The following is a 25616-nucleotide window of genomic DNA, read 5'->3' as shown; positions in this document are numbered from 1 at the left end:
GTATTTGGACCCACGCTCTTTGACATTTATATTACAACTCTCATGATTTGCATATGCAATACATTATAAAGAAGGCATATCGTAACCTGGGTTTTATTAAAAGAAGCTTCAAAATTCGTGACCCTTTGTTTATGATAAAAATATATAAGCTTTATGTTCTCCCGATTTAATGTAGAGATATGAGATCTGGAATTCTTCAAGAAACTGCTTGATTGACTCCTTAGAAAAGGTGCAAGCCAGGTATGGGTCGTTTTTTTCCTTGATTGGGAAATAACGAGAACAGCGAATGCTAAATCAAAAGACTTGGCCTCCTCGCATAGTCTCATAGACGTCCAATGAAAGATATGATTACACTACAACGAATTTTAAGTGAAAAGATTGACCTATCTCTCCCAACCTCGATACTAAATCAAAGAAATCAAAGCTATCTGTTCCACAAAAAGAGACTCTCCACTCAAAACACCGTCTACCTACCAAAACCAAAGATTGAACATGAGAGGTAAGGCTGACCTTAACCCATTTTAAGTAAATCTTTTTTTTTATGTGACACTTGTTTTTTTTCCCTCTGCACTGCCGCGTTTTTTTATGTTTTCCCCTTTTATATTTGTACTATAAATGTATCACTATTATTAAGTACGATGATTTTTATATTTCATAAAATAAGTCGACCTTTATAGGCTTTGTTTCGAAATAAAATAAATAAATAAATAAAAGGTTACAATAGATTACATTAAAATAATCACAGCAAAAAATTGAGGGATATACTTTACATGTTTGCCTATCATATTTTTTTTTCTATCTTGAAATTGGAGACACCGAAAGGGCGAAAGTTGTAACTGAATAATCACAACCTTTTATTAATTAGGAAAGACCTTCACTATGGGAAAGAAATTATAAATTGTTGGATTACTACTTTCTAGGATCTTGAAAGTAGGTAAAATGTCTAATTATATGGAGGAAGTTGTAATTTCGTCTTTTATCGAGTTTGTGCTCGAAGTTTAACTGCGTGGACTGAAAGATTAGATCGGAGCGGATTAAATCTCTCTACGTACGACACTACAAATTTTTCTTCTATTTTCCATGAGTCATGATAACATAATTTTTTTCCACCTCCTTGTTATTTCTCCCAGACTCATCTCTCAGTCCAAGGTTCGACTCTGAGCAAAAAAACATCTCTTTACTGATACTCCGTTAGAGACGAAGTCACAATCTCCTCCACATAATGAGACCTTCCATTTCCTTTCAAGATCCTCCAAAGTGCTATTTGTCCGAATAACTGAAAAGGATTGAGATTCCTTTCCTCCTATTCGAATGGCAATAATTATATATAAATATAATTCCCTTCGCTTAGATAAGTGTTTTCCTTATTATGAAAAAGTTGCAATAATAAAGCTTCAATTTTTCCTCTGTAGGTATATCCAATTTGAAGATAGAAAGAGAAACATATTTGAGTATCAAATATATGTATTATGTATGTACGGCCTATAACCCAAGGTCTATTGACCTTGATATAATAACCAGTTGATTTATTTTGAAGGCAGCGTCTTATTTTCGGAATCCTTTTTCAATTTCTTGTAGAGTTTTTCCTTTGGTTTCAGGTAAGAAGAAGAATGCAAATATAAAACAAATTGACAATACTAGGGTGCAATAGCCAAAATAAAGAGACACACCCATAGTATCCAACAAAGTTAAAGCCTAAAATGAAGACAATCATGTAACTAATCTTCAAAATGACGAAAAAAAAGTTTTACCAATTTCGCGGATACAAACATGGACAATCCATCTACAAAGCCAACGATGCCACTCCCAAAAGATTTTACGTCAGAAGGTAAAAGTTCACCTTGACACATGTAAGAGATTTGAATGAAGCCTAAACAATAGCTATAAGATGTTAATAAATATCCTATAGCTGGAATCCAAGGAATAATTAGATTTTCCTCAAGTCCATATTTGACAAAATAATCCTATAATAAAAATAATAAGCAATTTTGAAATGGAAAATAATGGGATGACAGAAATTTACTTACGTTGGTTAACAAGTAATGGTAAACAGAAATCATTAATGTCCCTTGGATCATAACAGCAATAGATGTGAGAAAAACATATCTTCTTGGATACTTGGAGATCAATCCAGTAGAAAGAATTCCAAAAGTAGCTCTACCTATAGTATTGATGCATGCTCCTAGATAAGGGTCCACTGGTATCTTGACTTCCTTATTATAAAGAGCAAAATTGACAAAGAATTAAGTATTGAAAAAGAATGTAAGTTTAAATCAATGACATACTTCAATGAAGTTGACCATATAAAATGAAATAGCACCCAGTCCATTCCATTCTACAAACCCCGCAGTTAAAATTACACAAATAATTAGAGGCTTCACAAATTCTGGAGACTTAAATCTATTTAGTTTAAATCGGAATTGATCCTAGATTGAAAGAAGTTATTTTTGTTAAAATTTTGAATGAATAAAAATCACCCAAAGACTATTTGACTCCATGTAATTGTTTTTCGTTTTGCTTAAATCCAAATTCTCTTTAATAGCTGCTATTTCTTCTCTTACTTCAAGAATATCATCACGGAAATATACAAGACTTTGAAATGCTTCCTCATCTCTTCCTTTTTGAAGAAGCCAAATTGGAGAATTGGGAGCCATGAATAGAAATATTCCGGAAAATATTGGAAATATAACCAATGAAACTAACAAAAATAGTAATTTAGATAGATTTTTTTATGGGACCATTACAGGTTACAGTCAGAGACTTACCAATTGTGATTCTCCAATGGACAGCGGATCCAAGTATTACGGTCAAACAATATCCTCCAAGATAAAAAGTTAACAAAAAGCTTCCTGTGATGCCTCTAACTTCTGGAAGGCATATTTCACTTGTATAAATTGGAATTGTCACCGTACCAGAGGCGGATGCATGTCCACCTATCATATTAAGATAAATGATGATCAATTTTGCTAGATATATTTATTCTCTTGTATGAACTTACACAATAGTCGTCCAATACACATGCATGGAAAAGAAGGTGCAAATCCTACCATTAAGAGTCCAGTAGTTGCCGTTATACAATCAATGATCAAAGAAATTCTTTGACCAAAATAGTTACCTTGAAATGCACCGATGAAAGAACCCGAAAGATACCCAAAACAATATATGCTTGCTAAAATTAATGTAGATCATTAGTCAACTCAAAATAAATGGTGATGTAAAGGGACATACCGAACCATGTTGCTTGGTCTTCCGTGAGATACAACTCATTTTCATCCTTAGTGTGAAGTAATTGTGGAATCATGATCGAAGACATAGCAATCACAAAACCTTGCATGGTTTGAAGAAGATTTGCTAGTCCAGAGACCCATATCTAAATTTAATTATGAATCATGGAAAATCCTTATTCATTTAATAAAATTAAATTTTACTTGACGTATCACATGTTTTTGTAGAAGGAATGGCTTGGAGCTTGTCTTCTCCATGCAGTTTTTGTTTGTCATTTTGACTGGGGATTTTGTTCTCAAATTGATTACAATATAATTAATGTACTATATAGGTACAAATTAACCTATGGATCACTATCGAGCAAAAAGTTGAAGTTTTATTTTTGAGATCAATTGAACAATTGCCTTTCATTTGTTCTACCTTCTTTATATTTATTAATATTCTACATGCAATATAATTGAATTTCAAAATTAAAGCTTCATTAAAATGTAAAAGTAGAATAAATTGAATTAATAAACGTTTGAAAATGTTTTTTGAAAACGTACAGTAATTATATTTATAAGCTGATTATAATCAACGTATATGATAATTATTCTAATCAACTTTTTGTTATCATTTGTTTTTTTCTCAATAGTCATAATTTTAGTCACTATTTTTAGTCACATTGTCTCCTTTATTTATTTATCAATTAATTCTATACAACATGTGTTTCTTTATATGACTAAGATAAAAAAGAGTATTTTGGGGATATTAGCATGCAACGATATCAGACTTAACCAATGAAAAATATTTGATTGGTCATTTAACAGGTATCTTTTGATTCAAAACACAATATTAAATCTATGAGATGCTGCAAGAATTCTTATTTTTTCTTTAGAAAATAATTGTTATAGGGTGTCCCTAGATTGATGCTAAGTAGTTCTAAAAAATTTCATGTAAAACTCCAGGTGAAGACAAAAACTCGAAAAAAAAACAGAAATTGAAATTACTTCCATTTAATTTTGGCATAATTACAGTAATTATTTAGGGCAGTTAGAGATCATTCAAAGATTTAGTTTATCTATTTATGATTAAAATAAGATCATCTTATTTTAAAAAAATTCTAAAAAGACCCTTGAGTTCCCAATAAAACCCGCTTAATTAATTAACATATTGTCATTATCAACAACATTCAGATGTAAAAAGATATATGTATATGATTTGGAGACATGTTTTTTTTTTATTTTATCATCGGATTCAATAATCGTACTCAAATAGGTTGACTCTATTTACATGAAAAAAAGTTAAAGAAATAAAAAAAATAAGTGTAATTCCTATTGTTTGTAATAATTATAGAAGCAATGCTAAGATAGTTCAATATTACATCTAAAATACTCATATTTCGTCTTTCCATTACGTATTAGAACGTTGCATGTCTTAACTGAGAGGTAGGGTAGGTACATTATCGCCTCTAAAACTATTTTTAGCTCATCTTCACCAAAGTGGGTGGGTTCCGGGTCTATCTATCTGTTGTCAGTGCTTGATTAGAGTCTATGTGTTATAAATAAAACAACAGACATATAAATTTCTTTAAAGTTTTCTGAGACGCAAGGCTTGAACAGCAGAAACACTAACTAACTGGTTAAATATAGAAATCCTCTTATTATATTTAGGAATACTATCATGAATTGTCAGGTTCGCAATCTGCTTTTCAAAACTATACCTTTTTCTTGCGTTAAAATATTTGTTATCTTTGAAAGGCTATGTAGACGGTGCTCTTATAGTTCACAACAATCCTTTTGACAACATTCTCATTATCTGGAGTATTTAAAATATGTTCCCTCAAGTTTCTGTTTTCGTCATCGGAGTCAGCGTCTTGTGTATCCACACTTTTGAAACTCTCTTTTAATTTATTTTACGTAGGGATATAGTAGCTGGGAATTACTAATGATAATGTAGGCACATTTATAAAATATGATCCGAATAAATGAGGTTATACCACCAATCCTCAGAGTGTATAATATCCTTCAATATAAGTATATAACATTCCCGTTACTCCTTCATAGATCCTTAATACATTATTTTTGAAATTTTGAAATATTAAAGTCTTATGTCTTTCTCTTTTAGTAAAGTCAACACGGATAAATGTCATATTTCTTAACCATGAATGTCCATTTTTCATTTTTATAAAATATTTCTTGCCGTCACTTTGAAACATTATCTTGAATTAAATCACCCACTAGTATTTTCGCCGCAAGCTGAAACCCACATTTATTATTTTTATTTAAGCTGTCGAACGCGAATATCACTAATAAAGCTTTTAACAACGACAGGTTTTCCCTTAAAGCCTCTCTAAAGGAATCAAGTTTTTAGGGTATAACTATGATTCAGTGCCATATTTCGAAATGAAAGATCTATAAAAATGAAAATCAAAGGAGATCTTAAATTTATACAAACATTTCAGCATTTTAAAAATGAACTATTTATTACTTCATCTTAATTAGAATTAGTAAAAAATAACAACAACTACCAAAAAATTGAGTAAATGAAAAACCTTACTTAGAAGCTAATGTCTTTTTTATGTTTTTTTCAAATGTTTTACATCATAGCTGAATTTAAATAATAGACCATAAATTTCAATTTTTTTAAATGCCTCTAAAAATTAACGATTTTTATAGATATTTCGTCAATTTAATTTCACATATTTAATTAAAAAAATTAATAAAATAAGCTGGTTAGATTGTGTAGAATATAGATTACAATAATATTCCGGGAAAAAAGTTTGAATCGCTTATGAGTTTATAACTAACTTTGTAATTAATAAGTGGCTGAGGGAACACTCATTTTGTACAAATGAATTCAAGCCAAGAAAGGAATTTATCTATGAGCGCAGAATCCAAAAAATGATCTCGGTTTTTCTTCCAGTCATTTGAATTCTGTAATATCTAGGAGAACAGAAGTGGGGAAAAGTATTTACCCTAGTTTTGTTTTAAATCTTTATGTCGTGCTTTTTTTTACATGATTGTTTTTATTTCTATGTAGCTGCAACTAATATTAATAACATTACTGCAACCTTTCTGCTCTCAATATTCAAAGTGAAGTTCATCGATATGAATGCTCAATAATGAAATATATAAAGTTATGGAGTTTCAAAGTGTAGTATAAATACTTCTGCCTACCTTTGTATATACTAAATCGGTTCTCTTATCGTTCAGAGTGATTTTTTACCCTTAAAACAATCCCTTAATTAAAAGTAGGATTAATAAAATTTATGTAAAAGTTTTTTTATTATGAATAAGGGTTTTTATTGATTCTTTATCTTGTTCTGAGCTCGATATATTTAAATTCTAGACTGAAAATGATGAAAAAAGATATTCTTCTTTATAGCCTTATAACTTTTTCATAATACATAGTGATAAAGAATATTACAGAAAAATATTCTATGTATAATTAAGAAAAGAAAAAGGTCTATAAAAAAAATATTAATCATCAAGTGTGTTTTATTTTTTAAGTGATCCCATTTTGAAATATAAAAAATTATTTACTCATCCTGAATGGATCGCTTTATTATTTCGATCCTGTTATCTCTTTCCCAAGGAAGGAGTCCACTTTACACCCTTATGAGGTATATTTGCTTAATAAATACAATGATAAATGTCGTTTTCAGCCTACGGGCGTTCCAATACCTTTATTATTTTCCATAGTTTTATAACAGACTTTTCATTTCCAATGGGAGTCAATCCCTTCGGTCTGCATTCCTTTTTCCATATTTGATGTTATTTGTTTTGTATTATTTTTCCCTTCTTCTAGATCGAATCTCCAGTATCCTAGGCAATATTGAATGTTTTGCTTCTTGTATGTATTTGATCTTTTTCAATGGCTTCTTCTATCAATCAAAACATCTGACTATATTTAATAATAAGTTAATGTATATACGTTATTTTCAATTTCTGTTGGAATTATATCATGCTCAACTTTTTTTTATTTTTACCATGTAGATTTTATTCATCTATCGTTTTGTATTTGAGTGAAATAGTCTTGAGGAAGAATCCTCAGTTTTTTACAGGTAGTCCATGAAATAAGTTTCCAACACACTCGTCCACTACACTTACATCCTCTCCAAAGTCTTTACTTCCATATCCTATCTTCAATTTAATTATTATTACTAAGGAAAATGACTTTTCTGCCCCTCCACTAATACAATTTTTGAATATGGAATATGCATTTTATTCAAAAATTTCAAATCTATGATCGTGATTTCACATCCTGAGACTGGTATAGCATAATGATATCTACCTAGATATTAATTTATCCCGTATCTTATATTGTCTTGAATCAATGACGATGGGTTAAGCCTTAAATTTCGAGTCAAAACAGGACGATTCGTTCCATTTTTCTCCAAGTACATCCTTGAATTCATGAAGTGTCCCAATTTCGTACAATTACTGTATTATCTTTTCCATGCTGGACAGATATTTGTTTTTTTTTATGATTTCTCAAGCAGTATTTGTAATTGCCAACTCTATCGTCTGATCTTTTCAGATTCTTATCTCTTCATTGACAATGTTTATTATGGTTATGGATCGTCATGTATATCTTGGTTGAGCTTAAACTTTTATCACCCTTTTGTTCCTATCTCTTCATCTCAACAAAAGTCAAGTGTTTTTTTTTAATAAAAATGAAAACTTCCTGATATGAACCTTCGACTGATTAGTTTGCATTAGCATTAGTGCCCAAGTTTGTATTACTTTAAAAATTTATTTAATATTTTTATTTACTTCTGTATTTCCCTTTTTTAACATTTTTTATTATAATCATATTTTTGTTTTATATTCGAGATAATTAAGGTATAATGAAATAGGCGTTACTAAATTTCGTGTCTCACAAGTTTACTTGAGACAAACTCTAAAAAGAGGATCCAAAGAATTAAAGAGAGAATAAGATAATCCGTACATATGTTACGAGTATTGTGGATAATTGGTCATTTTGCAAAATGGCCGGTCAATGTGCAAAATGCCAGTTAGATTGTTGCCTGGGCAATCTATAAAATTTTTAATAGTGGACAATGATCATTTTAACTTAATTTACATTGTCAGGTTAACTGATTGTGGGTAATTTAATTATTAAACAATTCAATGCTAAGTTGTTTGATCTCTAAGGATTAGATGAAGCTATAATTTCATCACAAGTAATTTGATACTCGAGTTGGGTTTTTTTCCTTGAAATTTATATTGTATTCACACAATAAAACTTTTGTATGATAAGAAATTATCACGGAAGACTCAATTCTATTTCGCAAAATATACCTCGGACAAAATGATGTGCAGGTGGACACTGGTCCCTAAAGTGGATCCAAACCTATTGCTACCATTATCCTGCATATGATATACCCCGGCCCACAAATTGTTTAAGTATCCTGAGTGTCCAGGACCCCTTCTAATATCCTATGATACACCCCGGACCATGAATTGTGCAAGTAAATCACTGGTCCAAAAGTTGGATCCTTACCCCCCCCCTGCTTCGCTGAACACCAAGGACATTTTTGATAGCCTATTACACACCTCACCCACGGGTTGTTAAAATGAACCGCTAGTCGAAAAGGTGGGTCATTAGCCAGCACAACCACTTCATTGAGCATAACGAACCTTCGTTATTCACTCAACTCAAGGGATTGACCTATTTTGTTTATTTAATACTTAAATGGGTTCTGAAAAGGTGGTGAAAGGCATATGACCACCATGCTTCATCTCTGCAACCGGAGTGTTCAAACGTTTTTTTTAATACTAAAATGTAAGCCAAAAAGCTGAGCAATTTGAATGAAAGTGATAAAATGGGGATATATCAGGACGACTACGGCAACAAGTAAAGATCTAATAAAAATTACTCAAAAATTGTTGATCGTATTTAATAATATTCAAAGTAAACAGATGTATATTTCATAAAAATTTTTTTAGTTTCTTCAAAATAGACAAGAAAGACTAATTTCAAAAATACTTTTCAACATCAAATGTAATCATTTCAAAAGAACATCTTTTTGACTATATCTATTATTACCTAAATATATTCGAGAGATAAACACATTTACAAAAAAACTACTTATGCTGCATTGTTGTCACATTTTGTTCCCATCATTTTGAGAATGAGGGGTTTGAAAAGAAAATACATGGCTGAGCTAATGACGAACTATGGAAGGAGTTCAAGCAACAAGATTAAGAAAAACTTAAACCCCAAAGCGTTTCAAACTCTTCACTATTGTTTCCGAGAATCCTTTAAGAATAATAGAGGCTGATACATCTAAAATTAGAAGAAAAGAAACGTATACCTTCAAATTCAAATTGAGTAAATGCAGCTTGTTTATTCTAATTAAATGCATTTTTTCTCCTATCCAAATTACAAATAATATGCTTGATAAATTAATTAATAACATCAGCTAAAAAAACTTGGATTTGAGTCTTGATAATGATCATTCTGAAGAACCCCCTTTATCTGAGTCTATGGAAGTTGAACCTTCATTATAAAATGTTTACAAATGTGCTAGCTCAGTCTAATATTGAGGGGAAGAATATTTTAATTTGGAGGAAAGAGAAGAAAAAAATAATTTTGAAAATAAGTAAACTTCAAAAAAGAGGCATTTCTCTTCAAAGGAAAAATCGGTAGCAGAAGATATCAAAGAGACAGGAATCATAATCCCTGAAATATAAGTTACAGCAGCAATTTTTATCAAACCAAGTCAATATGATTGCGAACAAAAAGGTGAATGCAAGGCCAAAAAACTGGACTAAAGAAGATATTCAAAGTGTTCTGATTTGGATTTATCCTCTCTTTCCCACCTTTATCAACTATGATTTAAATGTCCCACTGAGATTCAACCAAAATTTAAATAGATATTTTGAGAAAAAAATGAAAAGTAAGTGCATGTAGAATCACATTGCAATAGCAGTATTGGGATAAATATTTTATAAGTAAATATTTTTAATTGTTTTCTTTTCTTGAATATTCTCAACATAATGATCAGTTTAACCATCTTGTAGTGGAGTGCTATCTTTTGATGAAATGGATTTAAAAAGAAGTTACGATTACTCTACTTCTTATGATCAAATCTTTGGCCCAAACAAAAAGATTCAAGTTGCAATGAGATAACCTTGCGAATTTTAAAAATTGCCTGTTTACTTTGGTTTCGACAAGGTCATGTCTATTGAAAATCTATTCAATATCATAAAAGAAATAGAAAAGAGAGAAATTTCAGTAGTGGCTATGCTCTCAACTATAGGTTCATCAAATGGCGGGGGCTGTATAACACATTAGGAATGACTGAGGATTCTCCGTATTTTTTAATCCATCTGACACATCAAAGAAGATTTTATTCTTCCATGATGTGCTTCATCTAATCAAACTCTCGATAAACCATGTATTGGATAAAGGGTACCAGTTATCTAATAGACTTCAAATCACAAAGAATGATTTTATAGAATTGACAGCAAGAAATTGTCAAGAGCTACAAAATTGCACATAAGATCAAGGATTTCCATCTGGAATGTGATGGTAGTCAAAGATTGCTTGTTTTTTCTGGCTACAAAATTATTAATCCATACAACCGCCTCAGCATTTGAATATATTTTTGAAGGAAAGAATTCCCAAGCTGAGTTTATTAAAACTGTAGATTCCTGGTTGGATTTGTTCAATAATAGGAAGCCAATGGATGTTAAAACAAATTCTTGAGGATTTTGTATCCTTTTGGATGAACAAAAAGAGGTCTCCGATAATATGAAATAAACAATAAAAAATATCCAGGGAATTAGAAAAGAAAACTTGTTTCTTCTTTTCCAGTATGGAATTTTGATTTACATATCATCTTTGGAAAACTTTTTTTTTGTAGATTTTTTGGAAGATTTGAGGAATCATCTGGAATAAAATACATCCTAACTTCATGATTGAATCAGGAATGCTTGGAAAACTTTTATCGCGTTTAATTACCCTTGGAGTCTCGAATGACCATTTAACTAGTGTTGATTGTATAAATCGGTTCCAATTATTTATCCTTGGTCAAGCTGATAGGATCCATATTGGATCATTAGCAGTTCAAATTGAAAATAAAGAAAACGATAACTTCCTTGGTTATTAAATTATGGACTTGGAATAACAAATGAATGAGCCAAAAACAGATTAGGAAGAGAAGGATGATCCTTTACAATTATCAGCTGAATTAGCATAACATCCTAATTTGTAACACAAAGTATCATCTTATTCTTCCTTTTCTGCCTTGGACGGTAGTATTCAAGGACTTAGTTACATATCATACCTGGGTAAAAAGTTTGAGGCTAAATGCCCTGAATATGGATGCAGATTTATCTCCCTGGATATCAGTTTTATCCAGAAGAGGGTTGACTAAGCAAGAAAAATCATTTTTTACTCAAATAAAACAATTCAAGGCAATCTTTGAGGGTGATCATGGATCAACAATGGTAAACCAATCTCAAGTTATTGAGCCATTAATATCTGTTCTCCAAGTCTCAGCTCCAAATTTCCCTCAATATGTCATAATAAAATATGCTCAATTAAGAACTTTCATTGGAATTAAGGAACTAATCATTAGTCTAAATGTGCAAAAAAACAAAGAAATTAGTTGAAAATTAAAGAAATTATCACATTATATAATACAAATTCTTATATTAAATTTCTTGTAGTTATTTAATTAAAAATTTAACATATCTTTAACTTTTTATTCAGATTATTTTAATATTATGTTAAATCAAATAAAAATAGACATTTAATTATTTCATTATCAAACTATCCCTGATTAGCATTATCTAACTACGTCATAGCGTCAACTTACTTGACAAGCCTTGAGTGTTCAGAAGAACATACCCTCTATTCTATTTACCCTGATATTGACCATTGTCAATGTGATTTTCCACTCCCTCTTTGGTCCTAGCAACACTTTGTAATCTTTGGTCAGTATACTCCATATTTTATACAAACGAATATTAGACTACTCGGATATACTTTTACAATCTTGTAGAGTATTTATACAAATAACTACAGAGTAGGTACTTTATGAGACATATATAATCCGCATTTTACGTGATGACAAAAGCTAAAAGAAGAAGGGGGGAAGAGAATCCATTGGATTCATGATCACTAGTAAATGCATAACACTGACTCTATTTTGATTTTTTTTTAAAGGGCTTAGGGGAAAAAATACTTTTTCTTTTGTAAATAGTCATTATTGACTTACTATATATATCTCAAATTTTGAATTCATTTATAAAATAATTTAAAATTTCATTTATATTAAAGGATAATTTTTGAAGCTTTGGGATGTAAGCCTACATCACATTTGACACAAACGCATTTATTTTGAATCTGAGAATCCAATAACTTTCTTCTACTATAATAATATGTGAAATGATCCTTCCCATCAAATTGCTTCAGTTGCTGTCAATCTGAATTATATTGTCAATTTATAAGACTTAAAAATCAATCATATACAAACATGGGTTTCCACCTATCTAATTTTATTAAGGAAATATATGTAGTTTTTTTTACAGTTTTGAATTATCGTTAAGGCCAATGTACTACTAAAGAAAAGCGTATAAAAATACGCACAATAAAATGATTAATTGTAAAATGATTTCATTCGCATAAATGAATTTTAAAAAATAGCTTTAACTAATTTTAGTGACAACTTATAGGTAAATTAAGGAAAAATTTAGGTTTGAAATAGAACCATACATAGAATTAGAGACAAAGAACATATATTCAATATGAAACACGTCCTCGAAAATATAAAATATAATCATCAGATTAATATGTAGAAGTACTTTGCAGTAAAATACACTTAGGGCTATTAAATATAAATAAATACAAAAAGAGAAACAGTGCCATTTAAGTCTACAATTTTTTTTTTTTTTTTTTTTTGAGACAATGAATTTAAATTTATTCGAGTACATTGAAAATTATAGATGTTTATCAAAAAACCATAGCCTAGTTCTCCACTCAGACATTTTTTCAATCCTTCGATACTTAAATTTTTTTAAGCTTTTAATGCAAATAAATGAAATGGCTGAGAAATTTATTCCTAACCTGGCTTCAAGTTATAAAATTTGGTAATTTATGTATAGATAAATTGATGAAATCTTAATAATATCATTTTATTATTAAAAAAATTGTAATTGAGACAATAGAGATTATAAATTATTGAGAAATGTATGTAGACAATAATAGTGTTTCTAGGTATAATTTAAACAAAATATAATTCATTTGGTTCTAGGTAACTTTTGCCACAAATATTTTCACCTCTTTGAGATTTTGCTGCGTGACACATTCGCTTCCTTTTTATATTACAGGTTCGAACTTCAAATTTAGTCTTTACTTTTGAAACATTCCTTTCTTTTTATCGCCTGTGTTTCTGATATTTCTTCAAACTTCTACTAAAATCATAACAATAAATAAAGTACTACTAGTCAATGAGTCCTTTCGAAATAAATTCATAATCGTGTCACGTAACTTCTTACAGAACTATTCCATAACTATTAAGCTTTTTTCTTCTTCTTCTCCTTACATGTAGATACAAGAGTAATGTTTCATAATTGTATTGAAACCTATATTATAAAAATATCATGCAGCCAAATTAACAAGGGGCGAAAATATTCGTGGCAAAATCAAGGGTCACGATATTATTTTATTTATGATTCTCTTATAATTTTGAACCAGTCCAATAGATATAAGATTCAAATCATTGATGTAAATTCGATAATTTTTTTAGCCGGGCCATTTTTTTGGAATGGGTAAGCTGAAGAACATATTTTCTTTTTCCACACCGTTGACATTATTATTTACTCCCTGAGTAGCAAGGTTAAAAGACATACAAGGTTATACCATAACGGTTGAACAACTAATGTTTGACTTCCACCACACCTTTAATATTGACGTCATTGTAGATGAGGGGTTGCATGTTTTCTCAAAATCTGTTTTTCTTACCGAGCAGTCGGTACGATACATTGAATTGAAAATTCTAGAAATAATGACACCATAGACAATAAGTGGTTGTGCGTTTGGTAATAATCTGCCTCTTTTGCCAGCAGTCAGTACAATACATCAGATTTAAAATTCTAGTAAGCCTGATTACATGATGGTCTAACCTTGTATTTCTCTTCACCTTGATGAGTAGTAGTGTTGGACCGGTCGTAGAATTGATTTCCAAATCAGCCTTTCTTTTCCCCTTTTCAGTCTTTTATCTTATTGGTTCGATCTTTTTTACCATCTGTCGATCCTAAACACCTAAAATACATTGGTCTTTCAGTCCTATGGTCTTAGCTATCTTTTTTTATTATTTCTTCCTAGATAGGATTGAAGGATATAAGACCTATGTAAAATAATGAAAGATTGATAGAACGTATAATAATACGTTCCCGTCACACACTTACTACTTTTAATTTCAGGTATCCTTTCTCATCGAAAAAGGTTATAAATAATGATGAAACTTCCGCGACTCAAACGACGTAGTTACTAGTAACTAGGTAATTTCAGCGTTTTGATTTTGCATAAAAGATCGATAAAGACCGGTCCTACGACTTAAAAATTTCCTTCGGACTGGACTGATAGGCCTGCAGTCTTTTTAGTTTTTTTAAGACCGATCAAACACTACTGAGAAGTAAACATCCTTTCCATAGTAAATTAAATTATATACAAAACCTGATTAAATATTCGTTTGTGCTCTTTCAAGACGCAAAGGTAACACTGAGGATTTGTTACAGGGTTATAATTATATGTCCTTGTTGGACTCAGAGTAGAATTGAGGATCGATATCAGAGTAATTCTAGTAAATGTCATTTTTATATCATTTTCTCCTTCCTCCCTTGTCACAGCTGATCTAATGAAAGGGCATGTACATTATTCTTTATCTTCTTCAAAACATTTTTTAAATTGTCGGAGTTACTATGTTGATTTTCGTTTTTTTGTTTTTTTTTACATGTCCATTGTACACAGGATTTTCATCACTAGTTATCATTATTATTTCATTCTTGAAGACAAAGCATCCATATATAAAGTGGTGATGATGTGCCACGAGCGAAACTCGTCAATTGGTACTCACGTTTTGTAAAGTAAACAAAAAAGACACCAAACACTTGGCTAGTGTAACTTAATTGTAAGTATTTACTCGCCAAAACTTATGATTTCTCTTATTTCTTTTTCAACCTTTTTCGTACATTCAAATTGAATTTCTTTTATTCGGATTCAAAAAGTTTTACGTCCACATGAAGAAGAAATTTGTTTAATCTGAGCCAGTTTGATGTAACTAATGGAAAACTTATTTTGTCTTATTAGAGAATGGAAAAACAATTTTTAACTACGATGAGCACTCGGTAGAAGGCAAACCTCTGACTAACGTTATTTTTCCTAAATTGGATTTTTTGTTATGTGAAGATTTTTATGAAACTTATGTACATAGCGACACCAATTTGAGCTCTGTACTTCATTATATTCCAACACTATGGTCGATTATGTATTTTTAACTTTTTGTGCTACCTTGACCTCTCATACTGTGGCCATATATAATCTTCGTACCAAGATTGATCAAAATCGGTTTGTAACTTTTACTGCAATCCTGGTGTCCAACAAACTAAAAAAAAAGAGAAATACATAATTTCTGTTAAACTTCGTTGGCGGAGATAATGACAAATTTTCAGTAGCTCTTTCAAAACTCAAGAGTTTGTTAAAAATCAAAAAGTATTAGATAGAGTTACGAGTACTCAGACGTAACAATTACTTTACTGTGAGAATATATTTTTTTCAGAAACTCGGAAATACTCGACAACTCAGCTCGTGAGTAATAACCAGTGCGTGTAATCATGAAAGGGGGGGAGAGTAACTTTCTCGGCAATTATAAGAGTAAGTATTTGTTGGACTCAGAGTAGAATTGAGGATCGAGATGGGAAGAGAAATTCTAGCATTTATGCCTTTACAATAAAAGAAAGTGAGATTCGTGTTTTATTCCTTCATCTCACAACTCCTTGCAGCTGATCTAATAAAATGTCATGTTTTCGTATTGTGCTCCGGGATGTGGATCAAGCTATTCTAATGAGGGCAAGTATAACCATATTATTTTTCAGTGGATCCCCTTTAAAAATGAAAAACTTCTTCATAGTTGGGTTCGTGCTATAACTAGAAATAACTAGGAAGCGAACAAGAATTCAAGAATATGTAGCAAGCATTTCAAAAAAGAGGATATAAGGAGGGGAAGACTGAATCTAATATTCATGGGCAGGATGAAACTACTCTCAGTCGTCGTTACCTTAAGTCTAATACTATTTCATCTATGTTTGAGAACATTCCTTTCCTATTAATAAAATCTCATGCAGCTCCGAGAAGTACAACCTCAACTACAGATTCGATGCCCAATTATTTATTTCTTGGATTTCTCAATTACTTTGAATTGGATTATTTACAACTCAAGAATTCTTGGAGTTGATGTGTCCCTCTTACTACAGGGTGCGTGGACAAAATCTGTCGCTTCAAAAAACAACAACTACAAGCTTATTTTATAATATTTATCGATAAAATAAAAACGAATATCTTTATTAGGATATACACCAGCTATCTATTCAATGTAGTCGCCGTCTGCGGCCAAAACTCGCTCCATGCGGCAACGAAACCGAGAACAGGCATTTTGGATCTGCGCTGCTTCTATCTTACTGAATTTCTCCTTGATGCAGGTGATGAGAGACTGCTTGGTGTTATGGGAGGAGCGGTTTGTTTTTCTAATAATATGCCATTCGTTGTGGACCCCCCCCTAAAAAAATGCAGACGCCCTTGATATTATACATCACAATATATGGGTTTTACTATAAAATTGTGTTAAATAAAAAATAATATAATATTTAATTGAAGTGATAATAGATTAATGGTTTAACTTTCTATAAGATATGTAATAAAATAAAATCTAGGAATTTTAGTCTTCATGAATCAAAAAATCTTGTTTTTTGGGAAAAACTTTAGATAGGAAAATAGAAGGTTGTTTTTTTTTGTTTTTTTTTTTAAATAATACTTATTAAATGCATTGGATATTAATCATATTTAAATTGGGGTGAATCTCTTTGTCTCTAAAATATGAATTATTTATTACAATTCGGAGCATTTTTTCATGCAATCTTACATTGCTTATTTACTAAATCGATGACTACTATAGTTACAAGTATTTATTAACTAAATATTGTATCAGAAAATTAAATGGTAAACCTAAAAAAATAATCAAAATATAAACTTTTTTTTTACAGCAAATCTTTTGAAGTTGTAATATTACATTAATTATTTATTTATAAGTATGATATGAGCAATGGAAAAAAATATTAACCTTCAAATATGATCCTTGATTTTGATATGATTAAGCATGAAATGCTTAAGATATAGAAGAGCGGAAATTTTAAAAGTCAACGAAACCTCAGAATTTTCAACTAATATAAGTTAGGAAAAATATTTAATAAGCTCTAAGTTAAGAGAAATACAAAATTAGGCCATCATGTAATTGGTCTTGCTAGAATTTTCAATATGATGTAATGTACAAACTGCTGGTCAAGATAGGCGTATTTTGAGAAAACACACAACCATTCATAGTCTATGACGTCAATATTGCAAGAATTTTCAATTTGATATATAGTACAGACTGCTGAGGAAGAAAAACAGATTTTGACAAAACACACAACCCCTCATCTACGATGAAGTCAATATTAAAAGCGTGGTGGAAGTCAAACATCCGTCGTACATGTGTTATGGTATAACCTTGTATTTTTATTAACCTTGGGTAAACTCATTAATCATTTAATACTAGAAACTTGTAAGTGAAGGCTCAAGTCTGGCCGCTCCAAATGGGATTGAAAAACTAAGAAATTACTTGAATGACTTAAAATAAGTTCAAAAGGTCATTTGTCATTTTTTTAATAAACATTTATTAGATTCAAATAGGCAAGTGTATAACTATACTTAAAAAAAGAGGCCTGTGATAATCTTGATTTTGGAATTAAATTAAACTTCACAGGCTGATTTTTTTTTTATGTTGGTATATATTTAACTATTAAATTTTTTATAAATATTGAAAAATCGTCGAATATTGGGCATTCGAACTTATTTTATGTCATTGTATTATTTTATCACTTCCCTTCCTTACAGGTTTCAAGCATTATATGCATTACTAGTCCTTCATAAAAATGAAAACGTATATATGAGGGTAATATATTTATTTTCTTAAAAGTTGTATTTGCTCGAAATATATTTAAAATATATTTAATATTCCTTACATTGGAATACTTTGGGTTTAAAAAATATTATTACATTAAGATAATATAACAAAGCTCGTTGCCATGATGTGTAGGGGGACATAGAATAAATGCGCCTATCCCATAAGACGGAGATCTATCGATAGGTCTGACTGTAAGTATTTGTTTATACATCTTATTTTTTATAAGAAATCTAGATGTTACTTCGTAGTTCCTCTTTGTAAAACTGGGAAAGTTGCTATAAAATATATTAAAGACCATAAAGAAGCATCTTGTCAGTGACTTTCTAGCAAAAATGGTAAGCTTTTAAAAGAATAGAAATCTGTCATACCTCGAAATTAGATGCTTAGTAAGTCAATTTTTATACTTTTTTTAAATTTTGTGATATAATTATACTCAAATAATAGTATCAAATTGTATTTAAAGAACTAAATGCCCTTGAAATAGCTACATTAAAAAATGAAAATATAACAACTGTAATTAATTTGTATTTAATTTCAAAAATAACCTTTTGAGATTTGTAACCTATATTTTGATTTTTTCAAATACTTAAAAAATTATACTTTACAAATATATACATTTTTTAATAAATCAATTTATTGTAAATTTTTCAAATATATATATTTTTTTAATAAGTCAATTTATTGTAATTTTTTTAGATGTTTCTTTTCAATATATCAATTCATTGTAATATTTTTCAAACGCAAAATTAGCTAATTCTAAAATGAAACTAATATGTTACCTTTATTTGAAAGATTGAATATATATGATCAGACAAGCCTATAAAACACCTTTTGTTGAAGGAAGATTTATATCCGTCATTAAATTTTCAAAATGTTTCCATATATTTAAGCTCAACACCGGAAGAATGTCATGAATTGTTATTTTTATTTGACCTGAAGGAAAAATTGAACTTGACTTGCATTTCAAAAGAAATTCAATTTATTTAGCTAGAAAATGAAGCTCGATTTTTGTTCATAACAAAAAACTATTTAGGTATAATACAATTTACTTGAGACATTGAAAGCAGTAATTTATGTCTTGTTTTATATAATATTACTAAAAATACAGTAATAAAATATTTTTATTATATGATAATTATCAAACAAAACCAACAAAAAGTTTCAAATATTATTTATATTTTAACTTTTAAAAATTATGTTATAGCGGAACAGTTGAAGCTAGCTACTCGGGATACAAATTGTCGTTGATATATCGATCTTATGAAGTCCTTCCTCATATCCAGTATCTTCCACTACTAATACACTTGCTGTCTCGGAGCAAAATTTGACATCTTGAATCCCATATGGCATACGACATACTAACCCGCCTCGTGATTTGGGGGAGAAATAAGGACTCTTGAAGTCTTGTTGCAGTTCAGGAATATATTTCTTTTCTTTTTACGAGTGGAAAATATGAAATTAATGACATTATCATAAGTCCAAATCAACACAACCTTATTAGAAAAATAACCTTTGATTAAATAAATGAAAAAGGTGAGCTTCAGAGGTTTTGTAGATAGTGAATATCCATTATGTATACTACATAATTCATTTATTATTAAAACACATTTTGTCGGAACTACATTCAGGATAACTTTAATCAATAATTTATTTTTTGAATGATGTTTTTATCAATTATTATTACCTTTAATATTCATCTTTATAGTTATTTTGCTACGAAATATGACTCTGAATCGAAATTATATACCTACTATAAAGATGTTATTTAAAAAAAATGCTTTAAAAGCCAAACATATTGTGGTTGAAGGTTTTGTATTTTTGTGGCCTATGGGCTATGTCTTAAATAACAAAACAATTGTGTGTTTTGAGCGGCCGCGCAAAAATGTTGTTGCATAATATTAATATTATACTTGACAGTTCGAGAGTTTCATAAAAAAATCATGTATATTAAATATAATTTGAAATTAAGTTTTATATTATATTAAGATGCCTAAACGGAAATTTGGGAAGAAAGTCGATGTTTTATATAAATTATAGAATGTTATCATTACTCTGATTAAGATAAAATCCAACTTACCTAAGACTATTCCCATGAAGTTAAGGAATCTATTATTATCTTCAACACAATTCATAATATTTCAAATAAAATATATGTATATTTTTACATAAACTGAGAAAGAACTACATATCATTAGTGAAACAAATTAATAATGCTTTAGCTATCATTAATTTTTATTGCTTATAAAGTTTTAATGCTTCATAATCAATTTTCAAATATCTGATGAATACCTACTACGTAATTATGATAATATAATTAAATACAGATAAAATCTTATTTTTTTCAAGCATGAATCTCGCAAGGTCTTTCAGTTTCCCTTATAAAGTGTCAAAGTCATGAACTATAGACTCAGCTCAACTTTATTGACAATTTTCGTAATGAAATTTGGTAAATCATTTTTAAAATTTACCCTTTCATAAAAAAGATATTCAAAGCTTTGCAAATTTTCCAGGGCAAGGTCATTTTCAAAAATTTATTCATAATAATAATGATTTTGAAGAAGTACCAATTAATAATACAGTTACAAATATAGCAAAGTTAAGTTTACGGCATTTAAGACATCATTTAGGTTTCAATCTGACTTGCGAATTGAAATTAAATCACATCTTGAGTGCTCAATTATCCGTAAGGTTTCTTCTATGATAAGTATCAAATTATACTTTAATTTTTATTATAGTCCACGCAAGGTAAGACTTATGTGTTTGACTATATGATTAGTTTCTCAGGAAGCTGTAAATACAGCCCGAAATTATGTCGGTTCATCATTATTTATATTCCAAAGAAATGTTATAAATCAGAGGAATTATGTGAGGTGCTTATCGGAAAGGATCGAATTATGTGTACCTCATTTGACAAACATTTTTTCAAACCTAATACCAATCATATTGAAGTAAAGAATACTACATTTTATCAACCAGACATCAATGAACAGCTACATTTGGCATCGAAATCTGTAAAATTTTTATATCATTACTTCTCCACGTCTACATTTTGTCCCATGGAGCTCAAGAAGGTATCCAATATGACATCGATGGTAATATTACTTGACATTATTTAATTACATGAATACATTTCAAAAAATTACAGAGAGGTGGAGGAACTTACTACAAATTCAATTTGGATCTTCAAACAATTCCAATAGAAAAAGGATGTGAGAAGGAGTATAGAAGGTGTGAAAATGTGCACATTTTCAAACCAAACGAGAAAAACTGCAAATTACTGGATTACGATTGCTTATTCCCACTTGATGCTGCAAAAGTAAATTGCTCAACAAAAAAAAATTGGAGATAAAATGCGCATGTTTCTTGATATCTAAATATTTCCTTAATTAAACGATGAATGTATTCTAGCTATATAATTAAAATAATTAATGTGTGTTTGTGTATTATGTATCTCCCGCTTAGAACAACAAAGATGAAAATGCATTTATTTAAAAAAAAATGATGAGCGAGTTAATTTTAGTATGTATCTTCATTCTTCATTATTGTTGAAGAAGGAACATGGCAAGCTAGCAATGGCAATACCAATAAATAAATCAGAAGGCCAAACATTTGAAAAAATTGCTTTATATTTACCAAAATCAGTATTTTCACATGGTCAATTATAAGTTGGATTCTAGAGAGTTTCAAAAGGAGGTACAGGTTTGATTATATCTATATCAAATGGGTAGAAAGCAACAAAAAATATTGTATACAAGGAGGGTTTACAATAGAAATTTACCTAATATATAATTATAGTTTATAGTAGATCGTTTTAGTTTAGAATTTTAACATAAACAACCTAAATATAAATAAAATCTTTTTAATCGACTATCTTTAAGATAGCGTATTCGTGCTAGTAAGTTATAAAATTATTACAAAACTTTGAGACTTCGAATAAATGTCAGAAATAAAATAACCTGTATATATTTCCTATTTTACGAAATATGTATAATTGTATCAATTATAGAATTTGGAGTATTAATACTTGTAGCTCTATAAGATTATACATTCAATCTGCTATTTTTTTTCAAATAAAATATCCTTTTACTAGAAGAACTCAACAATTCAATCACACACGGCTTATTAAAACAAAACTTTCACGTTAATGAAAATTTTATGAGTTGTGATAAGTTTTAAAAAACCAACTGTATTTTTAAAATGATTTTTGTTTTTGTTTTTTCAAAGAAATAAAAAAATTTAAATAAAATAGTATTAACAAAGCATTAAGAAATCTGTAGATGTTGACAATTAGATTTTTTAACACTTTTAGTGTTATATAAAAATGGCAAATAATACAAAGGAACAATAAATACCTATGAATCAAAAATAAATGAGAAAAAAACAGTTTCATTCATATATAAAATGTACTAATACATTGACTTTAACAGAAATGCAATAATGAACAATTAAATTAAAAATAAATATATTTTCAAAATATAGATGTATAATGATCTAAACTATAAAAATAGATAACCAACAATTCGAATTATAATATAACATTGAGCTCTGTATGATAACAAATGAAAATATCCTTATAGGATTTTGATAACATAAAAAAGTTTAACAGTCAAACAATTTACTTATAATTAATTAACATAATGAAGTATCACTCTGAATTACACTAATCTCAACAGTATGTGATTCAACATGAGGCACTGATGGTTTCGGAGGTCTTGTAAGTCCATAACGTGATTTGAATCTTTCAATCCAACTACGTGAAATTTTATTGGCTTCCTCTAAGCCAAATTCTGCTGCCAGGCTACGTGCCTTTTGTAAAAGTATGTCTCTAGTTATTCTAACATCTGTGATCAGTGTTTCTTGATGATACCAAGAGATTAAAGCAGAGTCAACACAGTCATAGGACACAGCCTTTACTCTTTTTGTTAGAGGTTTTCTTGTAATGGAATTTTCGACGGTGTCAATAATTTTGTGGCGATGTTTTAATATTTCAGACATTGTACCTCTTGGAAGACCAAACATTTTAGCGAGTTCCACCTTTTTCATCTCGGGATGAGCCTCATAGAACTTAATAATATCATATTTCTCCTGATACGTTTTTGTGACAAGTTTTCTATTAAAAAAAAAGGTGAAAGGTTGAATCAAGGATCAATAGCACAAAAAATCAATCTGTCGCATAAACTAATAGACAATCATGATATTTTGTGCAATTGGTTAGAGTACAAACCGCTCAGGTTTCTTGGGTTCCTCCAGAGCATTACTAAATTCGTCTTCTGTTAAAGGAATGAAGGGATCTGAGTCCATTTCACAAGAAAGTTCTACTTCCTTAGTTGTAGAGGGCCTTTTCGTGATTTGAGCTGAGGGACGAGGTCTTTTTCGACTTTCTTTTCGGGGCTTAAGCTCAAGAAGAGGAACATCAACGATTTTAGTAGCTTGGATAGATCTAAGAAGACGACTGAGTTCATAATGCGTTTCTGGATGAATAGTGCCCGTTTGTCCAGAGTATAAAAGACGAAGGAAGGCCTCTAAAGCCTCAACACTTGTTTCTGGAAGAACGATGAGATCGGAAGACCAAAGGTCTGGCGCTAGAAAAGGAGAAATTGTGGCAAGTAAAGGGCGATGAATGGGAAAACGGCGCCCTTGAGCAACGATCTCTCCATCGGCGAATCTTTCATCTAACAAATATGACTCCAAGGAACTCAAAAAAAAATCTGGCCCCGTTTTTTCCACATAAATTTGCATAATAGTTTAATCTTGTTTGAAGTTTCCAATTTATATTATATTATGTATTGTTTTGATTTATATTAGTGTTGAACATGACGTCATTATAATACTATGTTTTAACGTTTAATACTACATATTAACGATAATATGACGTCAAGCTACTTATATATATTCGTCATAATAAAATAATAGTTTAGACCAATAATATCTAAGCAAGAGATAATGAAAAAGTTCACGAAACCTCCTAGAAACAAACTACTTTATCGGGTAAAGGAGTAAGAAATAAAATGATTTAGCACTCTTTTGTGAAAACAGTTATTGTTTCAAACTTAGTCATCAAATTAATTACTTATAAGACTATGAGGATGATTTGGATGGATATTTTTTATAGAACATCGGAATATAAGAATCTGAGTCAACTCATAGTTCCATTCAACTCCTCTGTGACATTAGGATATTCATCATGTTCAGGGGTATCATCTCTTTAGAAAAGGTTCTTCCACCTTACTCGATGGACTTATTATTCTTCATCTACATCTCTTCCGTGGAAATTCCTTCCAATGTGTATCCTATTTTTTATTCTAATATTCTGAGAAAGCTCTTTCATTGAATTGAATCCTTAAATGTCATTGATGTTCATAACAAATAAATAATTCATATCAATGACACTGAGTCCATTTATAAGGCTGTATTATTTTTGTAATTCTATAAACTTCATTCTCACTTACAATTCGATTATTACATACGAGTCTCTTCTGTCATTGGAAAAAAGTAGACGACGATCATGTAGTATGAATTTAATGTGGTCCTCTTTCTTGATATGTTTATTAGTAAAGTTACAAAACATATTCAACTCTCCTATTATTATATTTGTATATGCATAAATAGTTCATGGGAACACTTACTTGATAAATAGGTTAATAAATTATCGGTAATCTTATAACTTTAGTAGAGTTATTTTGGAAAATATTAATTTCGTTTAACATATGTTAAAAGTTAGTGAGATGGAAGTCATTTTCTGAATGAATACATCACATGTCATAATATTTAAATATCACTCGATCGTGAAGATTTAGGATCTCGAGATCAATATTCAATAAATAAATTATGGATTACACTTACGGTGCTTGCGGTGTTACAAAACTGTTTATAAGAACCATTATTTCTGTATTCATTGACACTAAATGATAGATTATGTTTCTTAACAATTGTAGAGTATATTAATATGACATTAAAAATTAAAATTATTTTCTTATTTATCAATTGTAAATAATGTTCTAATGCAAATATGTAGTTATTTATGTGCTTCATTGATTTAAGTTAATATTGTCTTAATTGTTTAGTCTTATAATATATTTGATAATTTATTACGATTTACACTTATTACTATTATATAATTCTAAATATCTAGATATGTACTAAAAACGTAAAATTTTGTTAACTTATCTCACTGGTC

General features: G+C 29.7%; 2 protein-coding genes and 1 long non-coding RNA gene across 4 annotated transcripts; 1 reads left to right on the top strand and 2 right to left on the bottom strand.

The window, feature by feature from the left end:
* Positions 1 to 629: 629 nt before the first annotated feature.
* Positions 630 to 4349, bottom strand: LOC121119380 (solute carrier family 2, facilitated glucose transporter member 6). Its single transcript, XM_040714033.2, has 9 exons — positions 3429 to 4349; positions 3229 to 3370; positions 2999 to 3169; positions 2766 to 2933; positions 2478 to 2698; positions 2286 to 2426; positions 2028 to 2213; positions 1752 to 1964; positions 630 to 1695 (listed from the first exon to the last, which is right to left on the bottom strand). Exons 1-9 carry the CDS (start codon positions 3498 to 3500, stop codon positions 1546 to 1548), a joined length of 1464 nt encoding a protein of 487 aa, XP_040569967.1. The 5' UTR covers positions 3501 to 4349; the 3' UTR covers positions 630 to 1545.
* A 16444-nt stretch (positions 4350 to 20793) lies between these two features.
* On the top strand, positions 20794 to 21939 carry LOC121120921 (uncharacterized). Of its 2 annotated transcripts, XR_011780535.1 has the most exons (4): positions 20794 to 20885; positions 20950 to 21122; positions 21175 to 21531; positions 21585 to 21939. It is a non-coding gene; the product is annotated as an uncharacterized lncRNA (long non-coding RNA). The 2 variants fall into 2 exon arrangements; XR_011780534.1 differs by having other exon boundaries at positions 20810 to 21122.
* Positions 21940 to 22884: 945 nt separating this feature from the next.
* LOC121120502 (uncharacterized) lies at positions 22885 to 24267 on the bottom strand. The gene is made up of 2 exons (XM_040715390.2): positions 23664 to 24267; positions 22885 to 23549 (listed from the first exon to the last, which is right to left on the bottom strand). The coding sequence occupies exons 1-2, from the start codon at positions 24176 to 24178 to the stop codon at positions 23069 to 23071; spliced, it is 996 nt and encodes a 331-aa protein (XP_040571324.1). The 5' UTR covers positions 24179 to 24267; the 3' UTR covers positions 22885 to 23068.
* Between the last annotated feature and the right edge of the window lie 1349 nt (positions 24268 to 25616).

The sequence above is a fragment of the Lepeophtheirus salmonis genome, chromosome 6, assembly GCF_016086655.4.
Source record: "Lepeophtheirus salmonis chromosome 6, UVic_Lsal_1.4, whole genome shotgun sequence".
Lineage (NCBI taxonomy): Eukaryota > Metazoa > Arthropoda > Copepoda > Siphonostomatoida > Caligidae > Lepeophtheirus > Lepeophtheirus salmonis.
The sequence above is the reverse complement of the archived record's forward strand: the minus strand, read 5'-3'. Positions and strand labels throughout refer to the sequence as shown.